The sequence below is a fragment of the Stegodyphus dumicola genome, chromosome 10 (assembly GCF_044657685.1).
Source record: "Stegodyphus dumicola isolate Sdum_Otavi_A_Nest chromosome 10, ASM4465768v1".
Lineage (NCBI taxonomy): Eukaryota > Metazoa > Arthropoda > Arachnida > Araneae > Eresidae > Stegodyphus > Stegodyphus dumicola.
Window position 1 is genome coordinate 58,561,785 of NC_140777.1, and position 13,494 is coordinate 58,575,278.

Genomic DNA, 13,494 nt, shown 5'->3' on the forward strand with positions numbered 1-13,494 from the left:
TGTGTCACGCAAAATATCCAGTCGATATTCAATTTTACGCCGTTTCCCAGCATTTCAGCAGACATTCTTCTAATGACTTCAGTGATTCGTCGTTTTAGGCCATCGATATTCGGAACTGGAGTTACGTACACTCGGTCCTTAACATATTCCCAAACGAAAAAGTCAAGGGGTGTAATGTCGAGGGATCTTGGTGGCCACGATATCACCCCCCCCCACGACCAATCCAGTCCAGCTCCATTCGAACTATGGAACCGCAGTGTGGTAAAGCGTCGTCTTGTTGAAAGATAACTCGAGGCTGATGGCCATCAAATTGAGGAAAGCATAGCACTGTAGTATGTCCAGATGTGTAACTTTTGTCACTGACTGTTCGATAAAGAAAAATGGTTATCATCTGCAGCCGATATGCACCAAGCATTCACTTTTGGGCTATTGTGTTCTTTTCCTTTCACTCCATGAGGAGATTCAGTTCCCCAGATCTGGCAGTTATGACAGTTAACATAGCCAGAAACATGAAAAAGTAAAATTGTTATGTAAAACTGTTTCAAGAAAACAATAAGCATGTACGTACCTCATTTTTTTTTCAGACATGAAATGCGCTTAATAATTTTGGACCACCCTCTGTTTTTAATTTCTGATCCTGCTCTTTGACCTTTTTTTGGCGACTTTACTTGAGTTAAATAAATTTATTAGTCAAAAGGGGCTTTATCCCTGGACTATTGTTTTCATTTTGCGATTTTGCGTTGAATCACTATAAACGGCGATTCACTTTCCAAACTGTTGCCACCAAATGTTAGAGCCCTGCATTTTATTTGAAGAAATTAAATAATGAAAAATCTGCATAAATGTATGTCTATTTCTCGCATTGTGATAAAACAATGGCACATAGAGCCATCGAATTTTGAATGACGTAATCCTACTGCGAATATGGGCATGTGGAAGCCCAAATTTGAAATTTGGAATTTGTTTTATTGTCGGTTTCATATTTTGTAAACCTTTAACGAATTTTTGAGCAACGAACTCAACGATTTCAAAGCGAGCCATGGCAACGTTGTACAGAAAAAAACATTTTTATCTCCAGCGCGCGAGTCTCTGTATCGGAAATTCTAAAGATAGGCTCATTTTAAAATTATTTTGCGACATTGCTATTGAACTGAAATTTGCGGTTTAAGAGCGAAGAACCTGATATTTAATAAATAAAGATAACACACAAAACGTTAAAAAAACGCCCCTTTGGATGTAATTTAAAATCTGAAACCTTTCAGATTTTCTTTTTTAATTTCGTTTTTCCATAATAGTTTGATCTTGTTAACCGAACTGTTGATCTCAATAAGTGATATATTTTCCATGTTTTTGTATACGAATGGCGAGACTCGGCAATTCGATAACAGTACCGCGATCTTGTTAAGCGCTGTTTAGTATACCTACATCTTTTTAATGTCAGTTTTGTCTTTTTACCTCACAGCACAGTTTATTTTCTGTTTCTTATTTTCATTTCGAGTCTGTGATGACATAATTTCTGTCGTGTAAGTATTCTGTCGTGGAAGGTAAGGGAGGAAATATTCCTCTCCACTGCTTTCCACGCAGCTAACACAAATGTGTACCGGAAGTTCTCGCAAGGGAAAGAGGCTAACTATTTATTTCTCCGTGTCTCTCTCTGGCGCAATTCCTCGACATCTCGACAGGCGGTGAATCAACATCCCCCGGTGAAAAGCCAAGGGAAGTATTTTTATCGTGAAGTGAAAAATTAAAAATTGGGACACTGGATAAGTGGATTAACTCAGTGGCGTAGTAGTACATTTGGGGGGGGGGCATATTTTGCGTGAAATAGTATTATTTTGTAGGGATTAGTCATGTTGATCTTCGAGGCAGGTGAAGAATAACGAGATTTTGAATTGCCATACGAAATAAAATCGAGAAGACGAATAACCTTTACTTTTAATCAGGGTTTCTCAACCGGGGGGGGAGGCGGTCACTCCTCCCCGGTTTTTATTTATCTCTTAAGTATTTGGTTTTAGTTTATAGATATAAAAACTACTTTTATTGAACTTTAGTATTTATCAACATTTTCTACACTTGTAGAATTCTGTTTCGCTTTCTTTTGGAACAACAGACGAAAACTGTGAAATATTTCTCTCTTAAGGAGGAATTCTTCCTTTATTAAGATCACCGTAATCCTAATTTTATTCATATTCGTAATTTTCATTGAAAAGTTGCAACAGAATAGAAAAGGTATAACAAGAGTATGTAACTGTATATAGTTAAATTAATTTCGTATGGCAATTCAGATTTTCATTATTCTTTGCCTGAATCGGTGATACACGTAATTAACCCCTATAAAATAACGTTTCAGGCAAAATGGGCTTCACGGGAAGGACCGCCCGTTTCTAGCTAATACGCAATTGTTGACAGTAAATGTTGTTTATACAGTTTATACTCTATACAGTTAATAAAACTTTTACTCTTCATACAGTCTTACGAAAAGTTTTTAATATTTTCTTTTTACTCTTTCCTCTGAACATTTTCATGATTGATAACAGAGTGCTTGATCGTTTTGAGAATTGACTGTTAGAGACGTGTTCCACCAGTTGCAATGAGGATTGATTTTTTTGTTAAGGATGAAGGGCTGGATTTTCTTTTAAAACATGGGATGCGTATTTAGATTTAATAAGAATGGTACGTACCTTTGTTGGGTATGCATTTATTGCCTTTTTCCCAGTAAACTTTTTAAACTTTGACATTTCTTTCCTTTCATATTAATTATGCCACTTATTTTACTTGCAGAAATATAAAAACCATGCTATTCACATCTTTTTTCAGTAATGGAATATGAGTATTTCTCTTCGGACAGCGCAAAAATATAGCCTTCGATCCATTGTTTATTTTAAGGAAAAGAATATTTTTAATGCTGCAGACAATAATTAAACCTTATTCCAATTTTATGCAAGTCACGTTTGCATTTTAAAATTAATATTTAAGTTCATGGAGAAAATCAAAATCGTTACAAAAATATGTGAAAACCCTCTAACAGAAGATAAAATTAAAATTTAAACAAAATCGCCGCTGAAAATTTCGACGAACAAACCTAGAATATTATTATGAAAATAAAGGTAACACACAAAGCCTTTATTCTCGTAAAAGTACAATGACAAATTTTTAATATACTGGTATGGTATTTCGTTCATTGTAAATTTAGAAACGCTTGTATATTGTTTAAAATATGCTTTATAGAGGACGTGCATGACAGGCAATGTATTAATAGATTGATTGTTATATAAAATAGTGACTATGTGTGTTACCTTGCTATTTTAAATTTTAAGAATGAAACCAAACGCAGTAGCAGCCCTCTATCCCCGGGCAGTTTGTTGCTGCAGACAACAGTGAATGCTATGCAGCATGCATAAATATCCATCGAACATACATAAATTTAACCTAGTTTAATTGATAAAGACACAATAACAGATTATCACTATTATTATTTCTAATCTCGCCTATTAAATAGTGAAGAATCTACTATTTGTTCTTCGCTTTGTGGAAAAACGGCTGCACCTAGAGCCATCCAACTTTGAATACGTGTTGTTCTCTACCCGAGCATGACCACTTCGAAACCAGAATTTGGCATTTGTTTTCTGCTTATGCCATATCTTGTGTACGAATTTTATGAAATTTTGATTAACAAACTAATTTAGTAATCTGAAAGAGAGCATCAGTGATAATACTGTTCGAAATAAAACATTTCCATCTCCAGAGCGTGAGAGTGTTGCCTTTCGGAAAAATGAAAGCTACTTATCTTTCAGTTTTAATCAATAAACTCAACTGTTTAAAAAATAATATGTTTCCACTGCCTGAAATAAAATATTTTTCTAAAAACAAACCTTGCGAACTACCTTCAAAGGTCACGCCGAAACCTTCCACCTTTAACTATACAAGACAAGCGTCACAACGAAGCGAACCAACATTCAGTCGGCTGCATATTCATCTTCTCTCATTATTTATCTTTGATTGGATTCTTAAAGTGTAGCAGAAACAACAGCAAGAACGAATGAGATTCAAGTTATGGGGAAATAGAAGTGAAGATATACGTACTTTACAGGAACCAAAGCATTCGTCCGTAAACGTTTTTAACATTTTCTTAAAACTTTTAAAACTGAGTAAAGAGTTTAATTTTAACATAAGTTTTTAATTATTATTTTAGGTATTAATTATTAGATGAATTATATCTAAAGTCATTATTATCATGTGTTCTTGTTGAAATGTAGGTTTCTTTCAAAGGAATAATGTTGTAATAACCTGTAGTTTAAACACGGGGGTTTCTCACTTGTTAAATTCTTTCTGTAACCGTATTCTTTTGAAATGTAATAATTTGCTTAATTTTCTTTCTCGCGAACGGGCTGGCTGCATGGGCGTTTTCGTGGTTTTCCCCATGTGTAACGTGTATACGAGCCAGTTTGCCTTAGAAAGTCCTCCACGAAGGCATCCCTCGCTTTAGGCAGATAGCCCTAGTGTGCATTGCCATAATTGAATAATCCTAATCCTTAATATTCTCCTCGGTTTTCAGATCAATAATATTATTAAAAAAAGATGAAAAAGTACGCTAAAGAAATACCGTAAAATTAGCCGTCTGTGGTGAAATTTACAGGAAGGAATTGGGATTATTTAATTATGGCAAAGCACACGAGGGATATCTGCCTAAAGAGAGGGATGCTTTCGTGGAGGACTTTCTAAGGGAAACTGGCTCGTATACACGTTACACTTGGAAATTTACAGGAACCAAAGCATTCGTCCGTAAACGTTTTTAACATTTTCTTAAAGTTTTTAAAACTGAGTAAAGAGTTTAATTTTAACATAAGTTTTTAATTATAATTTTAGGTATTAATTATGAGATGAATCATTAGGAACTATCTTTCTAGCTACGTTTAAAACTGACATTACAATTTGTAATACATCGCGCCTATTAAACTCTGCTGCTAAGTAAACTCAGATAAGTTTGGAATGGAAGTGATTTTAATAAGCGGTGGGTACTGTATATATCAATATATGAAAAAAGTTTTTTAAAAATTAATGATTTCTATTAAGTAACATTGCGATCTTTAGCCTTCAATGATAACAAAACATTTCCTGCATCCCTTACTAATAATAAGATCTTACTAATAATCTTTTTATTTTAGCCCTTACTAATAATCTTTTTATTTTAGCCCAAAGGGGCGTTAGCTAAGAAGGGCTATTAATTTCGAAGCGGCATTTTGCGTCGAATCATTATAAACATCTGCATGAATCATTTTTCAAATTGTTGCCACCAATATTATTGCCGTCTATTATATTTAAAGAAATTAAATAATAAAGAATCTGTATGAATGTATGTATGTTTCTCGCATTGTGAACAAACAACGATACCTAGAGCCATCAAATTTTGAATCAAATTGAAAGTCCTGAATTTTACTCACTTTATTTGTGTTAAATTTTTTAAAATATATAAAGAAAGAAAAACTAAGATTTCGGATATCTGGAATCCAGATAATAGCAATCCGAATATCTAGAACTGAAATAATTTAATCTCCAGGGAATTAAAAGCCAAATATCTGGAATTCGGATAATTGGGCCTTCCCTTCGAAAACTTAACTGGCTATCGCGTTGGCGATTAAGAGACGTGAAGGATTTATCGCCTGTCTTACCTTTTGATCGAAACCTCGTTCCTTTGCGTACCTTTACTCGATGCCCCCGACTCTCTGATGGGATGTTCCCGCTCCTCGGATCCGCGCATGCGCCCTCCGAACGGCGGGAGCGGAGAGAGAGGATGCTGAGGAGGAGGCAGAGCTAGTGTCGGGTCACCTTGCATACGGATCCCTTCCTGTTCCCTCATGGCCGATTGGGGATATGATACCCACAACGGTAAGTGGACTTCCCCGCGTTACTTCTTCCCGCGCTTTTCCGCGAAGCTTCTTTTCGAGGGCAGTAGATCTCCAATCATCCGGATAGCTTGTCGTTCTTTCTAAATCGAGTAAAATTCAGCCTGCTGTTTAATTTGTTTACATTCATTTAAATGTAAAAGAAAAGCTTATTTTAAGTAATTTTTTACGTTACTTAATTAGGTAAAATAATAATAAAATTCTCCAGTTATGTTTTGTGACAAATAAAGAAATAGTTTATTTGTTTTATAATTTTAGTTGAATCCAAATAGGTCAAACTTATATTTTTTCAGGAATTATAGTTATCCAAATTTTTGATTGCGCTTAATTCTAGTTACTCGCGTAGCTTAAGATATTTTTTGTTTAATTTGTTTACATGTTTTTAATTTTCTTATCAATTAAAAAAATTGAATTTAGGAAATCGTATTTTATTATTATTATTATTATTTCACACAAATTTCACATTATTTAATCGCAGATGATTATTTTTACCTAATACTTTCTTTCTCATAAAGAAATTAGGTTCTTTATTTACTTTTAGCTGAATAGCAATAAATCATGCTTTTTGTTTTGCTTGAATATAAAATCGTTTCTTGTTTTTTAAATCTGGCATGGCGAAGTTCTTCAACCTGTGTTCTACGGAATTCTGAGGTTCTGCAAATCAAAATCAAAGTTCGAAAGAATTTTTGAATACTTCGTAGATCGCAGAACTAAAGTCTAAAAAGTTAATTAAATATTTTCTTGTTTTCATTGTTGTTGCCACCAACAATACAAAAGTAGACCGATTTTTCTACTATTACTAATTGCTTTCGCAAGCAGCCGCCTAAAATAGTTATTAAAAAAATGAAAAACATACAGTGGATTTAGTGAATCCTGGTAAAGTAATTTTACTGTCCGGCTAGTAATTAATAGTAATCGAAATGAATCTATAGTTATTGTTTTTATATCGTTTAGTTTAATAATTAATACTAGAATAACTTACATGGAAAATTAAACGTTTTTTCCTATGCTGAACTGCAGTACACTGCCGCGTGGACGATAAAAGTATATTAATCAACCCATTTCAAAAAAGCATTCCTTTTAAATGAATGAATTCGAAAAGCAAATATATCGGATTTCTCCGAGTGGCAATACACATCTTCTATATTGCCAAAGTGTCTGATTAAATTTAAAACGTAAATGTCTTATATTTTGCCTAATGGTAACACAAATCTTTTAAATAGCTGAATTTTTATTCTAAAGTTCTTTAAATTCGTGTGAAATAAATAAGAAAATTTTGAAAGTAAAAATCCAGGCCTCGAGGTTCCCATGCTCGGTTGGAGGACTATGTGTGTTCGAAAATCGGTGGTTTTTCGACAGTGCGATGAACATACACACATGCATGCATACAGACACTTCATTATTTAATAGTAATGATAAAGGTTTTCTTTTCAATTTGCCGCCTGTTCGCATGTACAGAGAGTGTCTACTCATTTTTTAGAACGACGTCGAAGGCGTTTAATATGCGCTTAAACTGTAAAGAGTATTTTTTTCAGTGTTCTGTATAATATCCTTTTTCCTGAACTCTAAGTCTGCATCGTTATTTCCATGATAAAAGGGCTTTTCCTAAAATTTTCAGGGGCATTGATTTCCATTCCTCTTCCGCTACTTTCCGGAGTCGTGATGGGTTTGCCCTTAGCTGCTTTTAATAGACCAGAGGCGTAGTAGTTCATAGGTGTAACCTCAGAGAACTTCGCAGGAATGCCTTGAAAGATCTGCGTATATATGCCATACCTGTATCAGTCTTCGTATTTTTCAAGGAATGCTATGCTACTTTGCGAAGTATGACTTGTTGCTTTGTACTGATAAAATTTCACCCTTTCAAAGATAATGGGATAAAGAAATGGAATTTCTGCTGTAAATATCGAATGTCAAACTTTCTCTTTATAGTACTTTCAGTTGATTTTAATATTTTTTCCCACAATTTTTGTTTTTAATTTCCCACTGTAGAGATAATGACATTCATAAACTCCTTACTTAAATTGTCTTTGCATTGAAGGAACCAGCTTTGTACATTTTTTATCTTCATTTCTGGTAATAAGCAGTCCTCTATTTTTGCAGTCATTTAGGTAAACCCATGCTTCATCAAGGGTCTTCCATTTATCTCCTTAAAACCAATTGTTGAGCCACATGCCTCGACAAAAGCTTGTTAACATTATTATTATTATTTTTACTTTTTTATATTGGTTTATTAGCTCAGAAGGGTTATTAGTCTCGAAATGGCATTTTGCGTTGAATCACTTTTTAAATTGTTGCCAATGAATATTATTCCCCTAATATCATGTTGCCACCAGATATTTAAAGAAATTGAATCTTAATAAATGTATGCATTTTTCTCGCATTGGAGAAAAACAACGTACCTAAAGCCATCCAATTTTGAATAACATAATCCTCTACCCGAATATGGGCATTTCGAAGCCCGAATTTGTTTTATTGTCTATACATTTTATAAAACTTTAAGGAATTTTTGATTAACAAACTCAGCGGTTCCAAAGCGAGAAATAGCGACCCTTTACGGAATAAAACATTTTCATCTCCATCGCTCGAGACTGTCTATCTGAAATTCTAAAGATATGATGTTTTAAAATATTTTTATTCCAAAGGGACTTTAGTCCAAATGCTCTCGAAACGTCTATGTGTGTGTAAATGAAGAAAAAAGGCCCATTTGGGCGTAATATAAAATCTGAAATCTTTGATTTTTCTAAAATTTTATTTTTTATTGCTACGATATATTTAAAGACTTCAATTAATTTCGACTTCTGCGAATTTTGTTTTTTTTTTCCGTCTATTTAACTTTAGAAACATTAGAAGCAGTACAAACCTTTCTCGGGTATTCGTTTGCAGTCTTCATTCCATGCAAAAGTAATGGCTGACTGTTTTTCCCTTTGTGATTTATATTGTTACTTATTTTACTCTTAAAAATTTCAATACCGTGCATTTCACTGCGTTTTCGAATTATGGAATAGGAATATTTCTCTTCGGAAAGCCAATGACGTAGCCTTTAATTTACAGCTTGTTTATATGCGACATTTTGGTAGTAGCAGCTGATATTTCTAATATCAAACGAAAGGGAATTGCCAAAAATTTTTATTCCAAAACATAAATTTTTATTTCTCATAAAAGGGCATTTTTTTCTCATCGCTTAACGTGATCATTTGGTCAATGTTATCAAAATAGCCGTTGGCAAATGTGATCACAATTAAGCCGCGCCTTCTGTATACTGCAAATTTATTTGTACCAAAATAAAGTATATTTTTGAAACTAATCTGTGAGGCTGGCGTTTTAATGCATTGTTGAATATATGAACATCTGCGGGTAAGTGGCTGTTGCGAATTTGGGTGCCAGCCAAGAATCACTAGTTGCTGCAAACTAGTCACTTGATCTCTGCTATTAAATTGTGAAGAATCTGTCTATGTGTATGTATGTTTGTGTGTTCTTCGCGTTGTAGAAAACGGCAGCACCTAGGGCCACACGATTTTGAAGATATATAGTCTTCTGCCCGCACATGAGCACCTCGTAGTCAAAATTTTGAATTTCGAATTTGTTTTTGATTTATTTTACATTTTGCGCTAATTTAATAAAATTTTGAGTTAAAATTCAGCGACTTATAAGCTTTGTGTTGCCACTCGACAAAGCATAAGATATTTATGTGTCGAATTTAATCGGAACACTCGGCGATATAAAAGAACGGTGTCACTCAGCAAAACACAATATGTCTTCTGAATGTAATCGCATTGTGGAGAAACGGTGTTAACTACAACCACCAAGTTTTGAGCAAATGCACACATGTGCACATCGATGCACGAATTGGGAATTTAAAAAGTAGATTTTTTTTATTATTTATTTTGTATTTTATGTGAATTTAGAAAAATTTTATTGAAAAATTCAAGGCCTCTAGAATGCTGAAAAGTAGCAACTGTAGTTCTAAAAGCGGACAGCCTAGAAACCCACTCGAAAGCATCTTTGGAGCTTTCAGTGATTTCGTAAAAAATATTAAGGAAATTAATGATGTATTTTCTGAATATTCCATATTCGATGTAATTAGAATAATGGAATAGATGAGATAGAAAGGATGAAATGCATAACGCTCTGACTTCTGTACACAAATTATTAGCACTTTTTCGAAGAAATTTGTGCCGGAAACCCTTTGGTAATCTCAGGAATAATGAATTTACCATTAAGTAGTTTCCTAGTATCTAATAAGTACTTCTCTTGCTTTGGTACTTATATTTGCACGTAATTCATTTTTAATGTATCTATATTTTGGTTAAATTTAAACAAATTTAAATTCTTAACAAATACGTATAAAAGTAAAAAAGCAAAAAAGCAAATTTAAATTCTAAAAAAAGGAAAAAAACCAAAATAATTTTAAAATAATTTTAAAATATGCAAACATGGTTAAGGTGTATATTTTGGTTAAGGTGTTTTATTGAGATTCGTGCTGCGTTCCATGCTGTATTTTGCTTTCCCCCCTCTTCTGCTCTAGTAAGTTAACTGTTCGATATTTTTCTGACCAGCTCGGCAGTTTTTCTATTTTTTTGAAGGGTACTTTTGCAGCAGATGTTACTAATGTTTTTTCATTTTTCTAACTTTGCAATATCACTCACATCGTTAATAAATTCGTCAGTGATATGTACGAAAGTACTTCATTTTTCGATGGAGGTAGGTCCTAAACCCCAGACACTCTGATGTTGCCCGATTCGTAGGAACTGTGTGATTGAACATTCTGCAAAATAAAAACTTTGAGTTGCCACTTGGCAAAGTGTATGAAAAAACATTTATGTTTTTTCAAATTTAATCAGAAAACTCAGCAATGTAAAGAAAGTGAGCCCGAAATGAAATATTTTTATCTTTTATGCGCTTGTGTGTTGCCAGTTGACAGAGTATAATACTTTACCTTAATTTCTCTGTTATTGATTAACAAATCAAACAATACAAAAGCAACAAACACAAGTCTTTATTGCACTGCATACGCTGAAGAACCAGAGGAAAAACTGATTTTAAGAAAAACATTTTGTGTATTTTTAGTGAATCAATAAATATTTATTATGAACTTTTCATTTTAACTCACTGGGCCGTTTAAAATCACTATATATTTTTTTCTTTTCGATAATAATTATTCAGGCGGCTAGTCTTGAAAAAAATTTTCTCTGTAAGCTTACAATCCTTAAAGCTCCTCAGTGGGAAAACGTATGAGTAAATGGTTCATTTCTACAATGCGCATAAGTAACCAACAACGAATAACACTTTTTCTTTAAAAAATAGCTATAATATAACGCGGTAGGTACAGTGGGTCACCGTTCATCGTTGTGGCTTTGTGTTGCTACCTCTGCAACGCCTAAGGGACATATATTTCAGATTTAATCAGAAAATTGGGCGATATAAAGGAAATGTGTAGTCTCGCTCGATGCATTTCTTTTTCCAATGTAATCAACAAACTCAGCGACGTAGAAGAAATTTATTGCCACTGCCGAATTAAAATATTTTAAACCTCCACGGGACAGTGTTTTATCGTTCAGCAAAGCACAGATATTTAATTTTTCTTAAATTCATTCTGTTGTTAATAAACAAACTCAACGATTTAAAAGCAATAAACACAGATTCATTTTACTCAGTATTGATTATTAACTGGATCCGTGATTGGTACTAGCTGGATTCATTAAAATCATCCATCTATCCTGTAGAGACATTAGGTATTTTTTTTTTTGGAAGCAGGCAAGATGAAAACTGAGCAATGCCTTCACCGGGAATCGAACCACGAACCTCTGGAATACGCGCCCAGCGTGCAGACCACTACACCACGAAGGCACGCTAAGAAGGCGGGATAAATACCTTGTAATATAAAGAAGAGTGTCCATTTGTATGTACGTATAATTCATACAAATCTACATTTTTGTTCCGATTTCGATGGAATTTTGCACACTTAACCTTTAAAAGAACAGTAAGGTCACTGTCTGCGTAAGATTCCCAAAATTAACCTCACAGAATCCACATTTGGTGTTTTTATATTAGAACGTAAGGCTCCGACCGCCATATTAATTTCAAGCCACCGCTGTTGCATCCTCGCTATCAGTAGAAGTCGTAGATTCTAACCGAGGAACTTATAATTGTTTCTTTACAAAAGATATAAAATAATATTTCTACACGGTTTCAGTTTTGAAATCACAGAAATCATTTTAGTTTCGCGTCGCCGTTATTGCGTTTTCGCTATCCGTTCTTACTGAAACTGTTAAATGGCGCTTTTTTCGTTTGTTCTTTAGAACATTGTAGAACTTTCCATAACAGTGTAGAATCTTTGAAACAGAATTTAAGATCGTTCTATAGTTTGTCGCGAATATTTCGAAAACGGTGAAAAAAATGGTTACAGCCGAAAACATCGCGGCAAAAACATCGCAGACGAAAACGTCGCGGAGTAAACAACGCAAGGAGAAAACGTCGTGCTACAAAACATCGTGGGATAAAACATCGCAAAGAGAAAACATCGCAGTTCTAAAACATCGTGGTACAAAACATCGACGTCGAAAATAAAGCGGTTCAAAAACTTCGCAGTTTAAAAACATCGTCGTCGAAAATATCGTGATAAAAAATAAAGTATCTACAAATCATCGCATAACGATAACATCGCAGACATACTTTTTTCAGGTTTTAATAATTGTAAATGGATATTCCCGTAATGATTTGTGAGCGCAAGATGGAAAGAAGGATAATTTTTACTTTCATATTTTTTATTAATCAATAAATTTTTTGCTGAGAAAATAAAAAGGAAACTTAAGCATAGAAAATTAATGCAACTTATAGCACTTAATAGAATTTTAAACCGACATAGTTAACTAACAAAGGCCTTTAATAAATCGTTTTTTATAAAGTTTTTACTGGTAATTTTTCATGAAAACTATAATCTATAAGTTGCATTTAATTTTCTATGCTTAAGTTTCCTTCTTACTTTTTCAGCAAAAATTTATTAGTTAATAAAAAAATGTGAAAGTAAAAATTCTCCTTCTTAACATCTTGCGCTCACAAATCATTATGGGAATATCCATTTACAATTATTAAAACCTGAAAAAAGTATGTCTGCGATGTTATCGTCATGCGATGATTTGTAGATACTTTATTTTTTACCACGATATTTTCGAAGACGATGTTTTTAAACTGAAGTTTTTGAACCGCTTTATTTTCGACGGCGACATTTTGTACCGCGATGTTTTAGAACTGCGATGTTTTCTCTTTGCGATGTTTTCGCCCACGATGTTTTGTAGCACGACGTTTTCGCCTTGCGTTGTTTTCTCCGCGACGTTTTCGTCCGCGATGTTTTTGCCGCGATGTTATCGGCGGACACCGAAAAAAATCAGCCAAAGTGGATGGTTATTTTCTGAAAACTCATTTCTGAAAAAAATACATAGCGTGTAACAAAACAAGTGCCAGTTTTTACTAAAGCCGTTACATGACACAGGGTTAGTTTTATTCCAGCCTAGTGAAATTTTGCGCAATCCATCTAGAAACAAAATAATTATAAAAAATGTCACTGTCTACCTGAGAATTCGTAAAACTACTT

At 33.8% G+C, this 13,494-nt stretch overlaps 1 protein-coding gene across 5 annotated transcripts in view; it reads left to right on the forward strand.

Moving 5' to 3' along the window:
- LOC118188233 (carbonic anhydrase 1-like) overlaps positions 1-13,494 on the forward strand; it is a 104,716-nt gene that overhangs the window by 33,183 nt on the left and 58,039 nt on the right. The window contains exon 1 of one of the 5 annotated variants that reach the window (XM_035358627.2): positions 5,744-5,886. The exons of the other annotated variants lie outside the window; for them this stretch is intronic. Within the exon in view, the coding sequence (XP_035214518.1) occupies positions 5,856-5,886 (31 nt within the window). The 5' untranslated portion in view covers positions 5,744-5,855. Of the gene's footprint in view, positions 1-5,743; positions 5,887-13,494 lie in introns of those variants that run through there. 5 annotated transcript variants of the gene reach the window in all.